Below are 27,271 nucleotides of genomic sequence, written 5' to 3'. Positions count from 1 at the left end.
TCTTGCTTTACTATATTAAAAGGAATTTAAAATTCCATCAACGACTGCTACACTCTACTCTGAATTTGCTTCGTGAATTGGATTTTGAAACTGAACTGCCCTAATTCACTACAGAGCTTCTGTTCATTAAGAATATAAAAAAAAAAGGTATTTCTATAACTACTTTGCATTCAACTTGAACCTAAGAACACTGGATAACATATCTATTCCTTTCTCTCACTGTAAAATTTTTCTTCTTTTATTTTTATTTTGTCTCATTTTACTTTGGATTTTATTTTTATTTTTTATATTTACTACTTTTTGTACTTATATTTTTATATTTTTTAATAATTTTATACTTTTTTATACTTTTTCCTCCCTTATTCCTTTATATTTTTATCTTTTTATTCTACCATTTGTTTATCCTTTATTTTATTCATTTGTATTTTTTCTTTTCATCTTTTATATCTTTTTATTTTATAATTTATACTTCATTTAATTACTAAGTTGTAATTCCGATACCCCTTCTAATATATATATAGACTTAGCATAAGTCTTCTACTTCAAGAAAACCCCTTTTCTAGTTATAACCTCTAACTCTGCATAATTAAAAAAAACCTTTACCTTCAATCACTTCTATATTCTTCCCTATAGTATAGATGCACATTGGCACACATATATAGTACACTCACTTAATACACTACCATAGCATACACGGTATCCACCTATATTCATTTTGTAATATCAGCTGTAGTCCTCCTCTATCGCATAGATTACTGTAGTTATCCCATTTCCCTCCCCCAACAATTGGTCAATATATTACCCTTTCCCTCTCATGCTCAATTATTTTGCTCCCGATGTAACTATCACTAGATGTAGCATCCCTAATGTTATCTAGAATCTTCTCTCCTCTTCTGATGAGAAGCATTAGGCTTCAAAATATCATGGTATAAAGAGTTTTACTTATCCTACACCCATGATTGATGTAACATCCATCTCTCTCTCTCTCTCTCTCTATATATATATATATATAAGGCAAAACGGCCGCGTGCATTTTTGTATGTCCAGCAAAGTTTTTTTTTTTTTTTTTTTTTTTTTTTTTTTTGCTGGGGTTCTCGGGGAGGGGGGTACTATATTTTAGAACTTTTTATATACTCCCTAGATTGTAATATCTATGATTTGCGAGCGGTCGTTATCTCTACATTTATTTTGAGGGAGTTTAAAAAAAAAAAAACTGGTTTTCAGTGTTTGTTTGTCTTTTTTGTATAAATAAACTGACACTGAATTGAATCAGATCAGCTCGCTGGCCTTCGTGGCTAACACGTCTTAAAAGGCAATCAGCTTTGATCAATGTGGGGAATACCCTTCATATCAGACAATTGCGGTTCATATCAGACAATTGCGGTTCATTTGAGAGCTCTCCCTTTTTCGTGGAGAAACAAATAAATGAAACAGTGGAAAGCTGAACTGGCCTTCAGCCAACTTTCATTTCTGTACTAGCGTATTCACTTAGCAAGTCAACTTTTTGATTGACATCGCTAAATTTGAATGCTTTTCACTTCCTATGGCCTCGTAGTGGTAAAATGTCACGTTTACTTTCTTTTCTGACTTTGCATCATCGCGTCACGGGTTCGAGCCTGCTTCACTATACTAACACATTTTTTGTTTCTTTTACACCTCCAAACACCCGGGCAACACCGGGTACCCCTGCTAGTATTAAATAAGCGAATAAATCTATATGCATTGGTATTTATTTTTATAGTTTTTTTATTTTTTCATATTTAAGCTTTTCATTATACCAATATGTTTCCTCTTTAAAAATCAATCTTATTCTTTTAACTTCCTATATATATATATATATATATATATATAGACAAAAAGTCTATATTCCAAATTTCAAGATGTTGTCCATCTTACCATTTATTTCTTTTAAGTATGTTAAAATGTTCAAATCCTGAAAGCACCCGCCGGAAAATAAAGGATTATGAGCATGATTACAGAATCTGAAAATCTGAAGAGAAATTGCAATCGTTTGAAAAATTCAATGATGGCGTAACTAAAAGAAAACACTATTGCTACATCTCTTCCAATTTTTGAATTTTGTTATCATGCCCATATTCCTTCATTTTCTTTGAAAGTTGATGAGTTTTTTTTCTTCTGATGATTTGAGGGTGGAATAAATTAAAAAATTGACATAATTATCACATGAATATTTCTGCACTATGAAACAGGTGCTTTGTGGAACAAATTCAAAATAGCTGCTAAGGGGTCAAAATTGAAAAATTGAAACTTGGCTAGCATAAGTCGATTAAACATGTATCTTCTATGCATGTGCGAATATACATTTATACGTTTAATTACATTAATTTATTTAAGTTTTGATATGCATATGAACGTAACTCTAAAGAATAACGCTGGAGACTATAGCTGTATGTTACGGTTTCGATTGTAGCTGATCACACACAAGTCATACTTTTTAAAAAAAATTACTTCTATATATTGGGTACAATATAATAATCAATAGAGAATAAGCTTTATAATAATAAATACAAAATCTGCATAAGTTAAAATATCATATTTAAGTGGCCTGTTAGTACTAAGATAAAAACACAAAAACTTAAAGCTCTCATGAAAAAGGAAAAAGAAAATCAATGCGCAAAAACAAATGTACCAACAATAAACAATATTTTCAAATTAAAAATAGATAACTACACAAGTAAATGATTTACTGATAACTACTTTTGTAACAAAGCACATATGAGTGCATGGGGAAATATCAGCAGGAGTTGTAGGATAGCTGGCTTGTGAAGATATTAGCAGCAGTAGCCGAAAAAGCACATATGCAAATTAGGAAGCGTGTGCAGGCTTGAGTGATGGGAAAAAGAAAAAGGACACCATGTGGTCAGGGAAAAGCAAAGTGCACGCCGAGCAAGATAGACGTGTGAAAGTTGAAGGCAAGAAATGCCTGTCTATGGCCAGCACGAGGCCGAAGCAGAAAGAGAAACACACCCGGATGAGAGGGACATGTGGCCCTGTGATGGCGACGAAACTTTTAAGCTGGTGTCGAGACGGCAGGGTTTTGTTTGTTAGGCAGATGGAATGAAGAGTGAAACAAAAACAGAAATAAGCATGGTAATAAATGTCTTTCGTTAAACCAGGAAAAAAAATGCTGAGTCACATTTATTTATTTTTATTTTTTTGTTCCTTTTTGATGGTACCAGACGGCGTGGGCTCCGAGAGAGGTTTGAACTATAACAAACACGGTTTGAGCATAACTGCGACGTTACATTTCTAACAGAATCAAAATATAGTATCTGTTTTGATATTTAGTTTATCTTTTCTGTCTGCAGTCATTACCAACTTTCATTCACTAGCCCTTATCCTCGAGTGGCTTCCGGCCCTTGATAAGTGTTGACTCCTTTGTAAGAACAAAAAAAAAAGATCAGTAAAGTAAAGATTCTTTGACTTGTACAGTTTTTATTTTGTTTTGGTGAAAGAGGTTATAGCAGGATTATCTGCACCTGCCTATATATATATATATATATATATATATATATATGATACTAGTTTTGTCATTGTTTGATGTGTTTTTGCCAGATATACAAACACAGACACAAATTTTCGCTTTTATATATTAGATGATATAACAAAGTGGTAAATCCAAAATAGAGGTGCGACCGAAATTTGTCGAAATCCTCCTCATTCAGTTATTTCTTCAGTTGTAAAATTGTTAAATAAATCATTTATTATTGTTGGTCCCCCCCAACAAAAGGAGGGAGGACCTGTAAATTCACCCTCGTCCGTTTGTCTGTCCGCACTTTTCTCAATAACTACACTTTGGAATTTTTGGAAATTTTGCACAAACTTAAGCATAATGAGTAAAAATAGTAGCAGAAAGGATTTTCCAGGAAAACTCTGGTTGCCACCCCTGTTATGAAAATGGACAGACTCCAGTTAGTAAGAAAGCAAACTAGATAAGTAGAAAATGATATTTGGAAAAGGTTAGAATCGAACCCATTAAGAAAAGTTTAAAAAGAATACATATTGAAAACCTAGGAATGCAGAACGATTGTTATCGTTCTTGCAAATAACTAAATATTATTTATGTCAGAGATAGATATTTAATTTAGGAATGCAGTCGATTGTTCATTGTTTTAGAAATAACTAGATATTAAATATGTCAGTTAAAAGAATGGACAATACGAGTTTAGAAATAATGATTAATAGGTTAAATGAAACCAATGCAATTGAGGAATTCTTTGTTTGCCAAAAGTGTGTTTGGACATACATAGATAAAATCCATGTGAATAAATAGGGTTCGAAGTTAGAGAAAGTCACAGTGAGAGACTGAGTCAGAGAGAGCTTGAGTTGGCCACGCTAGGAGCTCACGCCTCTTGGAGGCTAAAAGTAGGGAAGATAGGACAATGTGATTGAGAAAGCTTGAATCCCTGACCATCATCATCATCCAGCTCCTATGAATAAAGAATCATCTATATTTGTAAACTTGTCGTCATTATTACAACTGAAAGGTAAATATGTTTTGTCTATCATCTTGTAAACAAACTTTGTGTATAACTCCCTCAAAGTATTATGTGTTCCCTCCATTGTCATCAATAATGTATCTCCCCTCTATCTATGTTAACCAGAACTGTTACATAAATGTCTCAGCTCCGTATTAATAATATGAAGAATCGTCACAGTCGTCGTCGTGATGTAAACTGTATATAAATGTCATTATCATCTTCTGTATTTTGTGTCTCCGATATGTACTCCGACTACACAACACCCCTACAGGTGCCTTTCAGGTTAAAATAACTAAAATTGACACTTTTGTGCTTATTAAAAAAAAAAAAGAGGCCTTGGATTTTTATAAAACTTTCTGAAAAGTTGTAACTGATTTCTATATAATTTTGTTTGTCTATACTTCACGATAACTCTTGGGTGTACCTCAGGGTCTCTTAGGGCTAATAAAAACTCTCCACTTTTGGGACTATTTTACCATATTTGTCAAAAATTTTCTGTGTATGTCTACTCAGCAGTTTTGCATGGTGCTGAACTCAAATGTAAATATGTTAAGGCCTTGAGGACTTTTGGGGCTAAATTGGGGAGGGGGCAAATAATGAACTTAGTCATTTTATTTTTTGCATGGTGTAGAACTGAAATTTACATTTACATATGTTAAGGGCTAAAACTGCACCGTTTTTTCATTTTCACCAGGATTTGACATCCCCTGGGGACTTTTGGGGCTAAATGGGGGTGGGTGGGTAAATGCTGAACTTAGTCATTTTTTATACCTTGTTCACTGTGCACTCAGGGTGGACCATGCATGCTTCATTTGTTTATCTCTGCTTTCTGTAGCATTCTTGATTGGTTTCCATGCACTCAGCACTATGCGGTTGCATAAAATAGTACATTTTGCGCTTGCAAATGAATAAATGATCCTCTGTGCATGGCGAAGAGTCACACCCTGCCATAGACAGAACACGTCAGATCTAGAGGAGTAAACCTTGATAAACTATCCTGCTATTCCCATGGGTAGCAGTAGTTCCTGTGGTGTCCAACGAAAGTGTCGTAGCGTCTCGGAGAATAGCATGTTTGTGCGGATGACCATCTATTTGACAACAGACAAGCACATTGTGAATGTCTACCACCAAATCGTCTCTGGAGTTCTGTTATCATATTTGAGCTGATGAATCTCTAAGAGTTATTTACCTATTTACTATGCCTCCCCACGGGACAGAGTTAGACACCAGAATGTATTTGTAATTTGATTGGCCAAATCATTTCTTTTTCTCAGACGAGATGTCTCAGTCTTTTCTATGACTACTATTATGACATGTTTTCTTCAGAATTGTCTGATCTATTTCTTAATTGGTCTGGTGTTCTCATCAATTTTTTTTTATTTTGATACCCTATTGTAATACAGTTTTCTATTTGAGTAGTTTATTTCTAAAAACTGCATGCTTGTTGGAACTTTCTTTCTGCTGACTGTTTTCCTCCTACCTATAACTTTGATCTTCTCAGGACTAAGGTCAATAGGCATCTCCTACCTTTGCAATAATCATCTTTCATCATGGTTAGCGTCTTACATCAAGTGGCGTCATGCCTAGTCTGGAGCGATTTCTATAACTAAAAACAACCAAGATAAAAATAGTAGTCCAAATATTACAACTATTTTCTTATGTTTCGAATTATAATTAATTTTAATCGAATTCTTTTTTTTTTTTTTTTTTTTTTTTGTTATGGTTTACTTCTAGAACTTTTGTACAGTCCATGAAGCAGGAACCTGGGAGGGAATTCCGAAGTTTAACAGCTCGAGGGAAGAAACTATTAAAGTAGAAGGCTTTCTAGCATTTACAGTTTGGGGGGGGAGGGGTGAGATTTTGCTGATTGTTGCTATTGCTTTTGAACTTTTTTAAGAAATCGGTTTATTTATTTTTTTTGTATGAGCAGGCATGTTTTTTATCTCTTGAGATTCAATACATTAGTTTCGGCACATTTGTCAAAGGTTGACCACCCCTCGTTTATAGTCTCGTTGATGTATAGAATTTCTTTTTCTTTTCCAGATTAATCGAAAGAAGAAGTTTCCTTTTGACCCCTGTCGTCATGACCTCGATTGTTAAATTACAAGTGTTCTCCGGTGCGTATGATGAGTCTCCCCCTTGCTACCTCCTACAAGTGGATGAGTTCCGCTTTCTCCTCGACTGTGGCTGGAATGAGGATTTCAATATGACATATATTCGTGAGGTAAAACGTCACGCTCATCTCATTGATGCCGTCTTGCTAAGCTATCCCGATCACAATCACCTAGGTGCTCTGCCATATATGGTTGGCAAGTGTGGCCTCTCCTGTCCTGTTTTTGCCACTATTCCTGTCTACAAAATGGGACAGATGTTTATGTATGACCTCTACCAGTCGAGACATAATACTGAGGACTTTGATATCTTCACTTTGGATGACATCGATGCGGCTTTTGATAAAATAACACAATTAAAATACAGTCAAACAGTCAGTTTGAAAGGTAAGAAGTATTTATTTATTCATTTTTTTTTTTTTTTTTGAAACGAGTTTTTTCTTTTCTTTTGTTAAACTGTTTTTTTCCTCTTTTTTTTTTTTAAACTTTTTTTTTTTTTCGCATCCTAAACAAGGCACTATATATATTTAAGCATATTTTACGACTGGGCAAGACTGAGTACACTGTCAGTGTAAAATAAATGAAAAACAGAAGACTTTCCATGAAATAACGTAGACTAAATTGTAGCAAATCATATGAAATCAATTAGGAGGGGATGGGCAGCAACATTGCTGAAGTGGAAATGAGAGGAAAGAAATTTTAATGTAAAATTGGAAGATCAAAGCCGAAATTTTGGTGCTTATGCAGACGGAGGCAACAATGAAAATTACATTACACCAGTAAAAATTTCAGATTCAAATAAATTTATATGAAAACTATTTGATATAAATAGGTAGCTACACCAAAAAATTAGGAAAAAAATATGGAATAGAATTTTATAAATTTTATTGGATTTTGGAGATCCACCATTGTTCCTATTTACAATGCCTCCCCACAGGACAGAGTTAGACACCAGGGTCGTTTTTTTAATGTGGAGAAAAGGAACAAAAATAAAAATTGTCTCAGTCTGAAGGATTTCTCCTCCACTGACAGAGAACAAGAAATTGAAGTGCAGCATCTGAAAAACAGATACTACACTTTGATCTTGTCTCGAAGGCCAAGTAGGTATTCCCTATTGTTAAGAGTGGCAATTTCATTCAACAAGGGGAGATAAGTCAGTCTGTCATTTAACCAACTAATAATGAATAGTGGATTGGCAAAATGCGAAAACTAACTTTGGTTGTTGTCCAGAATTCTATCCCCTCTCATATTAAAAACAAAAGTATAAAAAAAATCTTTATGATGTACATACCCATGATGGAACAAAAAGATCATATTCCAAAAAGGATGTAAATTGATCAAGTATTTTTATTTTTTAAAGAAAATAATTTTAAATGATTTTAAATGATTAATGGGAAATCGTAAGCATTACAAGGCTGATCTCACAAGTTTGAATTTGATGGTTACGTGAGATGATCCCTTTTTGCTTACTGGTAAAATTTGATTTTCTTTGTTAAAAATAAAACTACTTGATTAATTTACGTGATTGTTGGAATATGATATTTTCGTTCTGTCATAAATACGTACATCATACAAATTGAAAATCTTTTTTGTTTTTTAATAAAAGGAGAATTTCGAAAAAAACTCTAATTTTTATCTTTGATTAAAATTCTGCTTGATAATTTTTCTTAAATTTTGCTGAGGATACTTTATTTTTGCATGATACATGAAATTTATCAAATAATTTTTGCTTGGAATGCAATAGTTACCTGTGCCTTTCATACTTTATAAGCATTTCTTTTGTTAAATATATGTTACTTTGTTCAATGTGATAAAACTGAATTTTGCTTTTTTATAATCATAGCATACTAGAAAAAAAAAAAAAAAGTGACCTGTTGGGTCATCCGCTGAGATTTGGTTAAATTATTTGAATTTTAAAAATTTTTTTATTACATCTCCACCCCAAACAAGGCACATTGCCACTTTGGTGTAGGGGACTACTATCAGGGGCAACAACTACTGGGGTACTATGTAGGGATTTGGGCAGCAAGATGTCGGTTCACGTTTCACTTGAACTTCTGCCCGTCAGTACAGTTGGGAAGCAGGGACCTGGAATGGAATTCCAGAGTCTAGCGGTTCTGGGGAAGAAACTACTAGAGTAGAAAGATCTTTTACATCTAGGGATCTCTACAGTGTGGGGGTGGTATTTAGTAGCCTGTCGGGTTTGTCGAGGGTGTTCACGTCATGGGGGCACAAGTGCTTGCAGTTCGTCAGAGCATTCACCATTAAAATACTTGTAGAACAGGTAGAGGGATGCAACATTTCGTCGATGGGACAGAGGCTGAAGCTTAGATGCCAGTTCAGGGCCTATCAGATTGGTGACTCTATTTTGAACCTTGTCAAGGAGTGAGAGACTAGTAGCAGATGCACCAGCCCAAATATGACAGCAATATTCCATACATGGGCGAATGGTGGCCTTATAGAGATACAGGATACTTTTGGGTGTTAGTAGTTTTCTAGCACGGTAGAGAGAGCCCACCTTCCTTGCAGTGGCCCTGGCAATGCTTTCAATGTAACTGTTCCAACTCATGTTTCCTGTGAACGTTAGGCCAAGGAGTTTGAAAGATGTACTCTAGGATAAAGAGTCGTTGGCCATTGCTATAGGTGGTAGAGGAGGTTTCTTGTAATTATTGAATGAAACTAGTTTAGTCTTGGCGGCATTGAACGTGACCATCCATTTTTGTCCCCATTCCACTACAGATTGGAGGTCATCCTCTAGTGTCTCTGCCATTTCTTTAGATATGTGTTTATTTGTTTTCCTGTCGTGCCTGTTATAGAGTGTGCTGTCATCAGCGTATATACCCATCTCAGAGGCAATTTTGTCGGGGAGGTCATTTATGAATATCAGGAACAATAGAGGTCCAAGGATAGCCCACTCCTGGATTTTTCCCTTATCTAAGGATTTAATTATGTTAAGTATTCTACCAGTGATACCGTATGATCTAATTTTCCGGAGGAGACCCTCATGCCATACCCTGTCAAAAGCCTTAGATATATCTAGAGCTACCGCTCTGCCCTTCCCCGCTTTGTCCAGTGAATGGTATATACGTTCAGAGATTAGTTAGGATATCTGCTGTGGAACGGGCTTGTCTAAATCCATATTGTTGGTCAGTCAGAAGTTTCGCATCTGTAAGGTGATGGACTAGAGTATGGTTAATTAAGGTCTCAAATATTTTGGCAAAAAGTGAGAGGAGGCTAATAGGGCGATAATTTAATGGGTCAGTTCTTTCGTCAGAATTCTTGAATACTGGTACAACAGAAGCAGTTTTTCAACAGCCCGGAAAGCAAGATTCATTAAGGCATTTGTTGTACAGTTTAGAGAGAACTGGAGCTACTTCGGCTGAGCACTTTTTTAATAGCACAGCTGGGATGAGATCGAGTCCACATGCTTTTGAAGTGTCAAGGTTTTTTATGATTGCATGCACCTGGGCAGGGGTGATTTCCAGATCGTCTAGCGTGGCGTCTGTCCGCATAGGAAAGTCAGGTAGGGGGTGGTTGGAAGGGTCCAGTGTGGAGTTTGAGGCAAACCGACTGGCAAGCATGTTAGCCTTCTCGGTAGCTGAGCAAACAAACTCGTGATTGTTGGTTAGTGGGGGAATTGTTGATTGCCCATTATTTACTACACTGTTGTAGATTTTCCAGAAGTCACGGGTTCCTAGTTTTTGTGCTTCGATGCGTTTTTTTAGTGGTTTTCGTAAATTCTCTCTTAGCTATCGCTATTTCTTTCTTAACGTTACTTCTAGCTTCTATATACTTTTGTCTGTTTGAACTGGACTTATGTCGGTTGAAGGCAAAATCGAAAATTAGTCTCTCTCTGCTCACTATATATTTTTCTTTCTCTCTAACTCTTTCCAGATGTTGATTAAATAGGAAGATTAATTACCTTGTTAATATTCAAAATTTCAAAGGAACTTTGCAACATTTATACTGTTGAATAAAAATCATGTAAATTGACTTTTGGTTGTTTGGTTGTTTTGTTTTATGGCATATCAACCCTTTTTAGGTTATTTAATGCTGAAGCCAGTGATTTTGAAAAAAAAATTTTTTAATAGAATATGTTTTTTTTTTTCAAGTCTGTTTCTATTTACCCCATAGTTGGAACCCAAACAGGTACTACGACTCCGGGTCAGAGTGGACCTGAGAGCAATGGCAATTAAAGGGCGGCTTCACACTCCCCAAGGCCTGCAAACTGGGGCCTCACCATTGGATATAGTTTAAGGTCATATCCAGGAACAAAATTGACTTTTAAATTCTTAGCAAATCTTCATCTATTAAAAGATTATAAGTTTTAGAACCTGTTTACAGCTGATCAACCAGAATGCATTATGGTTTCTTTGTAAACAAGTCAACTTTTAGAAGTTATTAGCATCCAATAAAATTTTATGAATATAAATTAAAACTACTGATGGGACGATTCCAATAGTTTTTCTTGATTCTGATACAATTACAGATCCTGTTCGAAATTACTGATTTCGATTCTTTTCAAATTTCTAAATATAGAGTTGCTTTTTTATTTTATTTTTATTTTGGATTACAGTAAAATTCAGTCCCTTTTTTCATGTGCAATTTTTTTCTACTGATATTTTTACCTAACTTTATGATTTATAAATTTTAGCTTTACTGGTAGTTTAAAATCAATAAATATTTTTCATTTTATCATTAGTACCAGAAAATGAAAAACAAAGACAAAAACAAAGAAGGGTTTTGGAATCTAAAATCAGTCTAAAATTTTTCTGATTTCATAACCCTGAAAAGTTCTGATTTTTCTAATTGCTAATTAAATTAAAAAAAATTTCTTGTTCACCCCGATTATTAATGCCTTTATTTAATCTCGAAAGACAAAGGATACCCCTGTAAGGGCAGCTGCACATGTAATTGTGAGGCAAGGGTTGAGCAATCTCCAACCACACCTCTTCTGAATTGACACTGCTTGAGTCTAGTGGCAAGGAGAAGTCCAGGACTGGAAACAATGCTGAGATAAGCGGAGAGCACATACAGCATCTGAAAGTCCTAAGTGTTCACCCATTTAGTATTGACCAGGTTCATTGTTGCTTAACTTTGGTGATCCAATAGGAACCGGTGTGTTAACGTGATTTGTCGTACATCTATTGTTCACCCCAAACCAGGCATATTGCCACTTGGACTTAAGGAGCTACTATTTGCAAGTGCATGTACGTGTGATCGTCTATCTAAAGTTTATGTGTGTATGTAAATTTAAATACAATTCATGACAGGAAAAGAATATACATATAAATACCTTTTACAACACGAAGGACGAATAATAATAAGAGAAACACAAACATGTTTGCTGTTGGGAAAAAATGACAAGGAACAGGTTTTCAAAAAATTAGAATGAGACCAGAAAATTAATTGCATAGGCAACGATAGCCAAGCACGAGTTAGTCCTATGCTTTTACTCAACTTTCATCTTTTGATGATGGTCATTCTGGTTATCTAGTGATTATTGATGTTTTTTTTTTTTTTTTTTTTTTTTTTTTTTTTTTTTTTTTTTTTTTTTTCAGAAAGCCCATCTTAAATTGGGACTGTGTCAGATATGTTTGTTTGTTAGCAGAATGTTTTTTTTTTCTTTTAACCTGCAAAATGTCAGATTTTCACTTAAGTTGCTAGAACCTCTCATGAATGTGAATTTTCCACTATATTTTTTTTTCTAAAGAAAAACTACATTAATTCTCCTCACACAATCAAAATACACATGTTACTGGCGTAAACGAATAGAGAAATCTGCAATAAATAATTGACATTATTGATGTTTTAGTAGTCTTGTCTGACAAAAAATGTCAAAATGATTGGCTGTTCAGAAAATGTTCTAATAATGCCTCTTGAACTCTGGTAAAAATCAGATAGATGTTCAGTTGCTGAATTTGTATGTGGGTAGAATTTAATATAGTTTTAGCTTCTGGAAATAGAAAAGTGCATTCTCAAGCAGTTAGTAATGTTCAAGGTAGATAACTTGTACCTGGTTCAAAAGAAATAACTGAGCCAACAATATTATTAAACTGAACAGTAGAGAATGAAGGCAATAATTGCTTAAAATTTTTTTTTTTTTTTTGTATCTTCTCTTCATGCTATTTTGACAAAGGTTTACTGTTCTCTTCTGCAGGTAAAGGCCAGGGTCTGCAAGTGACCCCTCTTTCTGCTGGACACATGATTGGTGGAACCATCTGGAAGATTGTTAAAGATGGTGATGAAGAAGAAATTGTCTACGCAGTCGATTATAATCACAAGAAAGAGCGACATCTTAACGGCTGCGTCTTGGAGAACATCAATCGGCCATCACTTCTAATCACTGACTCTCTCAACTCCAATTATGTCCAGTCACGGCGACGTCTTCGGGATGAACAACTCATGACGACCATTCTTTCCACGATGAGGAACAGCGGCAACGTCCTGATTGCTGTTGATACTGCCGGCCGAGTGCTTGAACTTGCACAACTCCTTGATCAAATATGGCGAAGCACAGAGTCTGGCCTGTCGACTTACTCCCTCGCGTTGCTTAATAACGTGAGTTTCAATGTAGTTGAGTTTGCCAAGTCGCAAGTAGAGTGGATGAGTGATAAAATCATGCGATCGTTCGAGGACCATCGTAACAATCCGTTCCATTTCAAACATTTAAAACTCTGCCATAATCTTGCCGAGTTGTCAAAGGTCATGGAGCCAAAAGTAGTGTTGGCCAGTATGCCAGACCTCCAGTGTGGATTTGCACGTGATCTTTTCATGGGCTGGTGTGGTAATCCCAAAAACAGCATCATCTTGACCAGTAGGACGTCACCGGGTACCCTTGCACGCTGGCTGATTGACCATCCGAAAGATAAAACCGTCACCGTTGAAATGCGGCGGAGAGTCAAGTTGGAAGGATCCGAGCTGGAAGATTATTTGAAAAAAAAGCAGGAGAAGGAAGCAGAGGAGCGTATCAAACAGGAACAGGCGAAGAGAGAAGCTGAAGATATGGAATCGAGCGACGAAAGTGATCTCGAAATGGAGGTTGAAGGGTCAACTTGTTTACCGAAGGCTAAGCACGATTTAATGATAAAAAGCGAACGGAATTCTCGTTCAGGCTTTTTTAAACAAGCCAAAAAAGCCTATCCTATGTTTCCATTCCACGAAGAGCGGCTAAAATGGGACGAATTTGGAGAGATAATCCGTACCGAGGAATATACTATATTAGATCTCCCGCCTCAAGACGAGGAAACGACGCAAGAGAAATGCATTCCTGAAGATGAAGCAATGCAGGACATGTCAGAAGTGCCTACCAGGTGTGTTTCTTCAACTATTACTCTGGAGATTCATGCAAATGTTCAGTATATAGACTTTGAGGGTCGCTCAGATGGTGAATCCATCCGTAAAATTATCACTCAGATTAAACCACGCCAGCTCATTTTGATCCATGGGAAACCGGATCCCACGTGTAGCCTCGAGGAATATTGTCGTAGCAGTGGCGGTCTTTCTCAAACCCCAATCTTTGCTCCACACGTCGGTGACGTAGTAGATGTAACACGAGAGAGACATATTTATCAGGTGAAGTTAAAGGACTACGTTGTATCAGCGTTATCGTTTTCCAGGGCAAGGGATGCCGAACTCGCGTGGATTGAGGGCCAGCTGGACATGATGGAGGCGAAAACTGACACGAGTGCCAGATACGAGCCTGATGAAGTTGAGATTGCTCCTGAGGATGCTGAAAAGAAGAAACTAATGGATCTCTTTAAAAAAGACGATCTTGATGCTGACAAAGAGGAAGAGGAGGAGGCCCACGTACATGTGCCAACGTTAGAAGCGATATCCAACAATAAGATGCCTGGTCATACGCCGATCTTTATTAATGAACCAAAACTTTCTGATCTGAAGATGTTTTTCTTGCAGGCTGGAATCCAAGCTGAGTTTACTGCAGGTGTGCTCATCTGCAATAACAACATAGCCATCAAGAAGAATGAAGCAGGAAAGTTACAATTGGAAGGAGCTTTATGTGAGGACTATTTCAGAATTAGGGACCTGGTGTATCAGCAGTACGCCATTGTATAGAATTGGACCATTCCATATGTTTACGTGCTTATCCAGTTTTAACCCCAATATTAAAAAATTATAATTGCACCAAAAATTTATTATGTACTTACCTGTTAACATAAGAAAAGGCTGTACACCAAAATTGATGCAAGTTCATCCAGTATTTTGATAAAATTATATTTGATAGGTAAGTGATATCTGACTGGTAATATTATAATGACTGTGTTGAATTATTTCCCTTTGCTGTGGACCTTAATGTAAGCAGAAAATGGTGAATGACATTTTGCAGTTAAAATGTGTTATTTTTGTTTTTAAAAAATATCATTGATGAATTTGTGTAATTTTTTTTAATGTACTTAACATATAAGTACATAATCAACGTTTTTGTTTTATTCTATTTTTACAAGCAATTTTTAATATTGAAAAACTGGATAAGCACCATCAGTTATCATCATGATATTTCATTTTCATTATTTTTGTATTTTTTTTTTTCAAAAACAGAAACATAATTTTATCTTCAAATTAAAAGATGAAAAAAAAAAATATTTCTTGAGAAAAAATAACTGACGATTTATTTTATTTTTTTTTTTAATTTTTTCGTTTTTCTTTTTCCTTATTTTATTTTCTCTCCTTTTTCTGTCATCTTTTTTATATTTTATTTTTTATTTTAAGTAAATAAAAATATATAAAAGAAAAAAAATATAAATAATTTTGGTACTTATGCAGTTTACTGTCTATGCTTAAATAATGTTATTACTTAAAAAAAACTATTTGTAACACTTGAGAGGGAGCTTTGTTTACTAATCTGTACTTTCACCTAGCAATTTTATAAACAAAAGATAATTTAAAAATTGAATTTAACTTAAATTCTAACTAAAATATAGTATGGTCTGTTAATTACATAAAAGTATCAAAATTTTTTACTTTTTTCCTTTCTTTTTCCATTTTCTTTTTTTTACTTTATTAAAATTTTCTTTTTTTTTTCTTTTTTTACTTTATTTAAATTAAGAAAAAAATATCTTATTTATTTATTTATTTCCTTTCTTTATTTTCTTAGAATACAAACAATAATTAAAAAATATTGCAAGAATTTTATTCCTTAACAATTTTTTTTAGATATTTTTCTTTGTTATTTATATATTTGCACTTGTGTCTTCATTTTGCACAGGCTGTGATCATTCCTTCATTGTGCAGGTCGAAAGGTACAATATAAATTTGGACTCAGTCAATCCTGCAATAGAAGAATTCTCTATTTCAAACAAGTAATAGAGAAACTTGGTCACATCTTTTAAAATATTATTTCACAAGTTTAATTTGAAAAGTTAGAAAACCAATTTTTATTAAATGATTAAAACCACTTTTTTCTTTTTTCTGAAACTTTTATTGTTAAAACAAATTCATAGGAGAAGAGTTAGTGTTATTTTAGTGGTATTAACCCGAGGGGTTGGCCTGTCGTGGAGGGAGGATGGTACATGTCTGGTGTTACTGACAGTTTCCTTAAGTTTGAATCTCTGTGGATTACGTGGTTAGCACAAATTTTGAATCGAATGAAATAATGTTTTCGAATATGTGACAGTTTCTCTATTTAATATTCATGCTAAATATATATATATATATATATATATATAATGAAAAAAAAAAAAGAAACATTGTCTTCTATGAATAAGTTCTTTTTAACAAAGAACGTCTCTGAAACAACAAAAATGATTTTAATAATTTAATAAAAATATTATGTAACACTAGCTGTATATATCCGGTGTTGCCCGGTTGAAAGATTTTGTCAGGCGAAGTATTTGGTCTCATACTATTTAAGATATATTGAATATCTTAACTTGTTAGGAAAAGTGACCACATATTGGATTTAGGGAAGTATAAAAACACATCCATTTTGATTTATAAAAATCAAATGTGAAGTAACTCTCATAGCTTAAAGGGGAAATAACTCTCATAGCTTAAATAAGTTTACTTCCAGTTTTAAATGCAACTGTTGTTGGCTATTAATAATTGAAAATAAATTAAATATTAATTAAATTAGAAATAAATAAATAAACTTTGAATAATGCTTCTAAATAGAACAAAACAATTCTATTATAACAAACATTAACATGGAGCTAATTATTAAAATAGATTTTCTTTAATGTAATATGCAAATGAGATTATTCATTGAATGTAGATTTCTTTATTGAATACATACTATATATAGAAATCATGCGGGAGTAAAATTGTATAAAAAACAGTTTTCACTAGTAAAATTAATTTGTGAATCAATGTTCATTTTGTACATATTAAATTGTGAACAGGCAGGAATACGACTTTATTATAATAGATTATCTAGTTTTCTAAATTTTCAAATTGCACAAGTAACAAGGTTACAAAGATGTTCGTTTTATTATTTTGATTAACAAACTTACAGATGAGAAATCCTTGCCTAATCAAATCCAAACACAAGGCTAATAAACACGATCCATTAGCTAATGGCCTCTAAGGCCGATCTCTCACTGAAAGGTATACAGACCCAACTGACAGTCAGCTCCCAGAAAACTAAACTTTTTTTCCTGTCCATCTGTTGAAATATATTTACTTTCAACTGGAAATCGTGGACACGTAATCTTTTTCTCAGTCATCTTCATTTGACCACCCAAAAAGTGACCTCTTGAGATAATGGTCAGCCTTTTCCATGAACATCAAAAATCCAATCCCTCAGCCATTATTTCTGAGGAAAAGGGACATAACTCGTTTCCGCAATAACCACAGTAGGGAACCTATTATTTGTAAAGCATTATTTTCTCAAATGGATCAAACTTTCAGATCAGACACTTGTCTTCTGTGTGGTCTCTCATCTCTTAATTAAATGTACTCTCACTTGCAGCCAGTGTGACATCAAACATGTTGTCTTGTGTGTGTTACCATTAATTCCAGCTTTTCTTTCATCAGATTGAACTCGTGACATCTAGATAGAATTCCTCCTAATGCCTGTATCCACTTGATCAGGTGTCAAGTTTTTTTTTTTTTTTTTGCCATATCATTGGTTTGAAGATTGTTTTCTTTTTCTTTATTAAACAGCATTCTTAGTAAATCTCTCCCATTATACAATACAAGAAAAAAAAAATGGTAGAGCAAGGGGTGTAATTTTGTGAATTATGCCCCTTTCAGTGAAAAATAACTTGAAACCAATCATTGTAGAATGAAGTTAAAATCTTAGGCAGCAACAATAGATTGGCTTTTTGGCTAGGAACAAAGTGTAGTATCTGTTTTGATACTAAACTTCATTTTTTCTGTCTTCGGTCAGTAGAGGAGAAATCCTTCATGACTGAGACAATTTTAATTTTGTTCCTATCCAGAGTACCCCATTTTTTGGAGAGCTGGATTTTCTCCACATTAAAAAACCTACCTTGTGTATAACTCTGCCCTCGTGGGAAGGCAAGTAAATAAGAACACTAGATTGGGATTAATAATTGAGATCAATTAGATAAAAATGCCTACAGTAAATCTGACTTAGTCTAAGGTACTTGTCCAGAATTTGCCAGAATTTCAAACAAAGACAAAAATAAAGATTTCTGATGTATCTGCCTGTAAGACAAAAATGTCATATTCCAAAACTTATGTAAATGTACTATATAGTTTTGCTTTCATAAGAAATCATTTTTAGATTGTTTATTGGAATTTGTAGCTATGACTACAAAAATCTTGTAAGTGTGAACCATTGAGTTATCTCCCTCATTTCTTGAGATTATTTTCAAGATGGCGACATGAAACAGGCGCTCCTTTCTTACTCCTAAAATTTGATTTTCTTACTTAAACAATAGAACTACTTGATCAATTTATGCAACTATTGGAATATATTTGTGTTCCGTCATGACTATCATACAGGTTTAAAATTTTTTTTTTTTTTCTTAACATGGAGGAATTCTGGAGAAGAACCTAGTCTTATTATTCAAATGTTTCAACTAGTTGTTTCAATGTTCACAATGTTTTATCCCTCTTCAGGTGTCTTGTTTTAATGGGAATTTTATCATGATATCTTATGAAGGTTATCCCATTGCACAACAAGAAGGGGGGGAAAAAACGAAAAAATACTACAATAAACAATTTTTTTTTTTTTTTTAATATATGGAAAGGTAAATAGGGAAAGAAATATATAGTCAGTTTTATCTTCACCAATAACAGTGTCTACCAAATTAGTCCCTCTGGCGGTTCTCAAAGAACTCCATTAACAATATTGTAAGGGGTAGTAGGGGTAAGAATATAGGTGTAGTCAGGGCTTACTGCGTGTCAAAGAACTTAAATAAAACACGTCAACACTTAATCTTTTTAAAAGAGGGTGTATGTAAATTACCTCCCTTGCACCATTGACTTAAATGTTCTCATTCGAGAAAATTTCGATCCTTTTGGTTCTGTAATCCCAAAAAATAATCCGAATCTTCTGTGGTGTAATGTATTTCTATAGAAGATTTCTCGGTTCCTTTTGACGTGAATTCTGATGCCTCACTGGAGTTAGTATTCTTTTTTTACAAGACCAATTCTAGGCCTTAAAATAGTTCTTTCTTCCTCGGTCAAGAGGTCGTTGTAATTTAGTTTACAACTGATTTTTTAAACAGTCTTTCCTGACTAATTCTGTGTCGTCTTCCTTGACGAATCCTGATTGAAGAAAAAGAAACCAAACCACTGGTTTCTCTTGTTTAAACTTGCGATTTTTAATGTCTTTTCTCTCAATCACATGCACATGCACACACACACACACGCACAGGTATATTTTAAATCATACAACATGTAAAAGCATGTGAGATACCCTGCCCTCATCAGCCGCCAACCAGGATGATAACACAGTTTCAGAAGCTCAGGTTTCTGATGCTACCAAGCAGCTTTTGCCACTGGGCAGGGTATTAACCCTCCCCCCCTAGATCAACAAGGATAAATTATTACTTTTGTTCATGCTGAAGTATTTTCGCTCTAGACCAAATCCAGCTTGACACATATTGAGCTGTGTTCTTAAGATAATCAGAAGCAATATTCAGATTGCGGCCTGTGATTCCTATTTTTGTAAGAAACGAAATGACTGAGTGTCCTAGAAATCCATGACAACCAATCTCAATAGGAATCACATGGCATCTCCACGCTGTCAGCACACAGTTTCTCATATCGGTTTTTCTTCCGTTTGTGTGCCCCCCTCCTAGTTTTCTCCCCAGGGTATTGTCAATTCTATGAAGAGAATACTTTTCTTTGAATCGGACCATGCTACAATGTCTGGCCGCTTTTCTGTTTGGATTATATGATCTGGAAATTGTAAAGATGTAAGATCCACAGAAAGTTTCCAATCATTGGCTCCACTGAGCAGCTTCACATTAGAAGTTTCCTCCTTTCTCACCTATTTGAAACTGAATTATGGGTTACTTGACTGTGACAGGTTGCTGGTTTGCTGTCTCACATCATGTTTTCAACAATTCCATATTTATTTCCAATACCTTGATATGTTGCCATGTGTACATCTGAAATGATCATGTAAATAGTATGTGGTGCAAGGTACCCAGATCATGTTTACACAAAGAACACAGGTCTGAATCGGTATATTCCCATAGTTTTATGTTAGTCGTATTTGGTAGAAGATCATATGTAGAGCTAAAAAGAAATCGTTTCAGTGGTTTCATTGTAATTAAGGATTTCCATGATAATTAGCTCGATGTCATTCCAATTTGTCCATATACATTGTTTGGCCTTAGTGACAGCAATGTCTGTTCTTTGCTCTTCCTCAAACATCCTGAATTCTTCGATCACCATGTCTCTTTTTTCCCTTTTGAGCCCTCTTTGGAGAATAACTTGCTGTTTGTGTTGCCTAGTTCAGCTTTATTGGTTTTAGTGATGCCTATTATTGGTAGGCTACATTCGCTTCCTGTGTGGTTTTAACAGCCAACCATTTTGTCCCTGATTTTATTTCTGGATTTGCCTTTTTAATAATGTCATCAGCTGAGTCCCTTATCATCATAGGAAGTTTCGATTTCCCAATTTTAAACTCTTCCACCAGTGAAGATATTGGGAGCTGTAGGTTTCCAGAATTGGTATATGAACCTACTTTTTGAAAAACAACAAGGAATTCCAAGCCACTTATGCAGGTATGTATTACAAAACTGTTGAATTCGTTCAACACGAGATAATGCAACCCTATACATCTGTAAGAGCCATAATAGATGCAAATTGTGTTGGTAACACCACACCTTCATCCTTCCAGGTACGTAAATTTCGTCAATTGGTTTAAGACCCTTCAAGATTATATTGTGGATCTCTGTACCTCATTGTCGATCAGTCAAAAGGATTGAATAATTACATCCAAGGCTTTTAACTGGAATCTCCTTAATGTTGGGATCGTGTCTCCCCCAATATTGAAATGGATTTGCCTGACAGATCCTCTGACTAACGAAAGGCTTCAACTTTTCTTTGGCTTAGCCTTCATTCTCGCCCATGTGAAGAGGTCATGGTATTTTTGAAGCAGTGCATCGACATCACTTTTGGATGGGACAAGAATGGTGATGTCATCCATAAAAACTATAGATGGAGGAAGTATCAACTACTTAGTAGTCTTTACTCCTCATGACATATATATGCATATATATATATATATATATATATATATATATATATATATATATATATAAGTCTCTCTCATATATATGTATATATATAATAATATAGCTTGCAATGATTTTAATAACGGAACATTCCTCATTTTCATACTCTGTGCTGCCTCGCAAAAAACTCTTGGAAACTCTTGGGAGAGACATTACATCAACAACGTCATAACAACAAGGAATTTTTGTGGGAGACCCTTGGGCAAGGTTGAGAACTCACTTTAGCCCCTCCCCCACCGATCAGATCATAAAAAGTAGGGGACTAATATAGTATGAAAGCAATCAGGAATGATTCTGTTCATAGTTTCGTATCTTCTGCTGAATAGAAGATTCATTTGGATACAAAGGTCAGGACAGTCACCCATTACAGGCATTGTTCAGACACCAAATCAATGAATGCCTCCATTCAATCTTGAAAGACAATAGATACCTCTTGTAGGGGCAGCTGCACATGTAATTGTGAGGCAAGGGTTGTACAATCCCTAACCACACCTCTCCTGAATCGGCACTGTTTGAGTCTAGTGGCAAGAAGTCCAGTAAGACTGGAAATAATGCCGAGATAAGCAGAGAGCACATACAGCACCTGGAAGTCTCAAATGGTCACCCATTTAGTACTGACCAGGTTCAACGTTGCTTAACTTTGGTGCGCCAATGTGATTGTGCCATAAATCAGACACCAAAGCATTTTCAAGAAACAGCGTGAATGCGGTTCTAAATGATAAGCAACAATGAATTCATGAATGCCTCTAGGGGGAGACATAGATGAGGAGTTATAGCTGTCAATGCCTGGACCAGGCAGGACACAATTTAAATGAATGAATTCAAATTTTGTAATGCTTTTCCTTACAAGCAAGAAATGATTTTTTGGTGTACACACACACACACACACACACACACACACACACACACACACATATATATAAAAGTTAGATATGCATATATATTTATATTTTTGTATGTCAAGTATTCATTCTTAAACTAATCAAATCATTATGAATTTAGAAACACAACTGTTAGGCATAAGAGTGGGTAATCTGAGCTATATTTCGTTTCATTTAGATCTGTGTAATAAGGACAAAGAAGAGGTGGACATCTTTCATAGTAAATTCAGATGTATCTGAATTTCGGAAAATTTTAATAGGCATTACACACCAACAAGTAAATATTCTCCAAATTTCAGTTTTTTTTTTTTTTTGGAGCATTTTAGGAGCATAATATGGGGAAAAGTTAAATATCCTAAATTCGCATTAAATTTTATCCATAATCATTGATTTCCCAAAGTTCAGAATTTTTTCTGTACAATTGTAGAGGGGGAATATAAGGGAGATAACTCCATCTTATTTTTATTTTTACAAGATCTGACACAAAGGGCATTTTAAATTTTTAGTTTTCTTTAAAGTTTAATGATTAAACATCCATCTGTTGTTTTTTTTTATTGTTTTTTGAAGGTGTATCGATTCATAAAACGGGTATTAACATGTCTGCAGACAACCCATTCTTCATACAATTCACGACCCTTCATTTCTTTACAGACAGGACATTTCTATACATAATTCATTAATAACATTATTTATTTGTAACAATTAAAATGCAGATATGTGTTGAACTGAATTTTGCAATAAAGAGAATCAATTTTAAAAAATGTGTTGCCATTTTTATGATAGAGGCCTACTCGTTTTTAAATAAGTAATCACCATATTCAAGGGAGATAATTACTTTTTTCTTTTTAGAGTTCTCTCCCTTTTCCATGTTGTTTTAGGTTTTAACGATTTTCTTTGCATTCTTTTTTCTTTATACCACTGTCTTCATTCAAAGATAATATTTGTACAATATTTTGCCTGATATACCTTTTAGCTGGTTATTGAAATTAAATATTTTGACGAACTTATTAACAATTTTAGGATTGTCAAATTTGAAAAATTTTTACATTAAAAAATTTGGAAACTATTTTTTGAAGTTTTTTTCAAGCCTTCTCACATCAAACAATGCATTGCATTAGGTGTATCAGAAATTTGGAGGTCTTTTTGACACCCCTAACACGAAACTGCGAATAAAATAAAAAAAACAAAAAAACTCGTAATTTCTCTTTTTAAAGTGGGTTGTTTATTTTCTGTATGGAATATACTTCCAAAATAAACTATTAAAGTTGTTTAAAAAAATAATAGAAATATTATTTGTTAAAAAACAGTGTTTACAAAATGCCTGTGTGCCTTCAGGCAGCCATTTTTTTACGTAATAAAATCAATAGAATTTTACGAGTTAAATATTTTTCAATTTTTAAACTTAAAAAAATCTATCAAAATTTTTCTATTGATTCAATTTTTACGATATTTTCAGAGTTAATGCGAAATTTTATGCTCTTTCCAATAAACCAAATATAATATTTTAGAGAAACGTTTTTTTTCAAATTCCCCCCCCCATTTTGAAATGTCTATTAAAATTTTAATAATTAATTTATGTGCCAAAGTTTTATATATCACAAATTGGAGATAAAAGATCAATAAAGAAAATTGATTGCACCAGGGGATCACCATACACTTTGGCATTGAATTTCAAGCCGACTTTGAAGATGTGAGGTGGCATTATGTGGCCCTCATTTGAAACCACACCAAAGACCATAACCAGGCTGGAAGCTTTGTTTTCATCACCCTGGGCACTGCCCTGTTATTCGTGGCAATCCAGCGATGCATTTTGAGGGTGCTGGCAATGCTCCTATTGTCATAAATTGATTCAGTAGAGAGCATGAGTTGTACAGCGGCGCATCTCTGATCTCACTCGTCGAACATTGTGTCACTTTCAGACATGATAGAAGGCTCCTATTGCTCTTGTACACAACTAGCCAACTAGTAGATGGTCTGCAACAAAAAAAGAAAAACGGTTTTCATCAAACGGAAATGGAATCATGCCGTCGTTGCTAGGGTAACACATTTATTGTTTCATGCTGTATATATACTATTTATTCAAAAGAAATATACATTCAATGAGTAACCAGACTATTATCATATTACTTATCGCATTTATAGTAAAATTGTACATCTAAAAATAAAAAATATGTTTAAGGCTCTTAAAATTCATACTAGAATTATCTGCAAGAACTCGTGGCATAGTGTATAGATTACTTGATAAAATTCAGTTCCAAGTTACACTGTTCTGGAGGTTGAAGGTTCAAATATTCGGTGCTAACAACACTCAAAATATAATTGCAAATTACTTAGGAGTTCGATTCAATCATGACTGAGGGAACCAAACCATGCTACTCCCATGGATATTAAATAAAGAGTTCTGCTCGAAATTCCGTGCAATTTCCCGAGCTTGACAGAAAGATTCTCGAGTTCGATAAGATACACCTGAAAAAACCCAGAGGTTACATCAATAACACTAAAAATTATAACAGCAATCAATGTATATATCTATAATATAAAGCTCAACGTCTGTGTGTGTGTGTCTGGTCACGAATAGGCTCCTATATGGTTGACTGTTATAAAAAACTGATCACATATAATGATAGAAAATGTATCGAGACACAGGAATGGGTATGTTTGATCTGGCATAATGATGATTCATTAAAATTGTGGGGTCTGCGTTCGCGCCTGGTCCACAAAGTATGGAAATAAAAAATGTAAAAATTAAAAAAAATCGTTTACAAGTGTTTTTGATATAGATGTACATAATAATACTTTGATAAGTATGTTTTAACTTAAATAGGGATGGTATAATAAAATTGTGGGGTCTACGTTCGCGCCTGGCTTCCATAGAATGGAAATAGGCACAAACTTTAATAAAGACTTTCCATATCTATCTGCGTAAGTATACTTTGTTAATTATGTTTCAGTTTGAAGAAATATGGTATAATAAAATTATGGGGTGTTCGATCACGCCTGACCTCCAAAGAATAGAAATATGTCACAAAGTTTAACAAGGTTTTTTAATATAGATACATAGAATATTGTGATAAGGGTTTCAGTGTGAACAGGTATGGTATAATAAATTATGGGTTTTATCTATTTTATTTTTACTTTCATCATATTTTGCTTTGGTTTTGATACCCCAAATTCGAAGCTATTTCTTTACAACCCTTCCTTTTCATAACCTATCATACTTTCATAAATCCGAGTCCATTTTCTGTAGGCTGTTTTTGAACCCAGTCAACGACGGGTACTTTTGCTAGTATATATATATATATATATATATATATGTATATATATATATATATATTCTGAAATCGATAATATTAAAAGGATTTCCATTATGAATGGATATCCACCTTCATTGGTCAACAAAGTTGTTAACAAAAAAATAGAATCCTTTACTGAGCAACCTAAAATGGTCCATTTAGATTACCTTGGATTGGACCTGGTGGCCAACATATCAGGGATAAGATTTCCTCTCTTCTCACTTCTAATTTTGGTGCTTTATCCCCCCGAATTGCTTTTTCTACAAAGTGCGCCTTTCCCTCTTTTTGCAACGACGTTTTGCCTATCTCGCAGTCAAGCAATATTGTTTACAAAATTCCAATGTCGGTGTGGTGCCGTCAGTATAGGCAAAACGATCCAGCATCTTCAGGTTAGAATCGCCCAAGATGTTCCTCGTTTCATCCAGGATCATCAGCCTATTTCCAAGGATACCCAATATATATATATATATATTGGGTACCCTTGGAAATATATATATATATATATATATAATTCAATGTTATTTCACGCGGTTAATGGTAGCCGAATGGATTAGGTCTTCGCTAATCGAGCCAGAGATGTCTCGTGTTGGGGGGTTCAAATCGTTCGACTGGTATTAATCGTGACACCCTGCATTGAAGATTCCCGAAAGGATGAAATACTAGTGTCTGTAGGTATTTAATTATTATAGTAAAAAATAATTATGACAGCCCCTTTAAGAAATTCGTTTCTTATCGTTGAGCACTTTCAGTTGAATTAAAGTCGGTCAATTTAGCTCTTATGCATAGATCATCGTATGACGATTTGATCACTGCCTGTAAATGAATATTTAAAATTAAGATGTTTAAATTCAACGTTATTTCACGCGGTTAATGGTAGCCGAATGGATTAGGTCTTCGCTAATCGAGCCAGAGATGTCTCGTGTTGCGGGGTTCGAATCGTTCGACTGGTATGAATTGTGACACCCTGCACTGAAGTTTCCCGAAAGGATGAAACACTAGTGTCTGTAGGTATTTAATTATTATAGTAAAAAAAAAAAATAATTATAATATATATATAATCTAAATAATACGGATTATCAATTCTCATCTTAAACATATTATAGATATTCTAATTGATTTGTATTACGCTGCTAGCTAAAGATATTCTGAGTTATTGCACTTGAACTATATTCTTAAATAATCAAACTCTACCCAAGATCCGCCATTACGGATCATCTGACCTCATGAAACCTTATTCTCGAGTTGTCCTTGGGCCCTAATAAGCAGTGACCGTCTTGTAAAAGAAAAAAAAAATCGGGACCGTACTGAGCCAATATTCCCATTTTGAATGTTTGATACTTTATTTTCACTAATAAAAATGTTTTATGGAAAAGATGTAGGAAAATTGTAATTTGGGAGGAGTGTATTTACATTACTAAACGCGCAAGTTGAATGAACGTATCTTATAAATATTTGTTCGTTTTATGATTAGAAGTGTAACAAGTATATTGTCGATGTTCTTTTTGTACTAAACTGTTGACGAAAGATATTGATTTGTTGCACTGGAACGATATTCAAATTATCTCCCCTGAATTATGCTGGTAATGTATTCTTCAACACAGACACACTAAATAAACCTAAAATTCGCAATGTGTATTGTGCGATTTGGAATCGTGGTTTGACTACTTTCTGACTTGGGCTTAACCACCACCGAGAGACAAGGCCTGTTAATTGAAAAATGACGTCACGCATAATAGGCAAAGGAAGCAAGATCTGTCGATAATGAATGACAGCTTTTGGAAAAAAGGATGAAAAAAAATTTTCCTT

At 34.3% G+C, this 27,271-nt stretch overlaps 1 protein-coding gene across 1 annotated transcript in view; it reads left to right on the top strand.

Annotated features, from left to right (window-relative positions):
• LOC145299303 (cleavage and polyadenylation specificity factor subunit 2-like) overlaps positions 1-15,258 on the top strand; it is a 31,699-nt gene extending 16,441 nt beyond the window's left edge. The window contains exons 2-3 of the mRNA XM_080144391.1: positions 6,546-7,000; positions 12,774-15,258. Coding sequence (XP_080000517.1) covers positions 6,586-7,000; positions 12,774-14,689 — 2,331 coding nt within the window. The 5' untranslated portion in view covers positions 6,546-6,585 and the 3' untranslated portion in view covers positions 14,690-15,258. The remainder of the gene's footprint in view (positions 1-6,545; positions 7,001-12,773) is intronic.
• Positions 15,259-27,271: the final 12,013 nt, after the last annotated feature.

The sequence above is a fragment of the Euprymna scolopes genome, chromosome 2 (assembly GCF_053919585.1).
Source record: "Euprymna scolopes isolate OS-2025 chromosome 2, ASM5391958v1, whole genome shotgun sequence".
Lineage (NCBI taxonomy): Eukaryota > Metazoa > Mollusca > Cephalopoda > Sepiida > Sepiolidae > Euprymna > Euprymna scolopes.
Note: the sequence above shows the minus strand (reverse complement) of the source record. Positions and strands in the feature narration are given on the sequence as shown.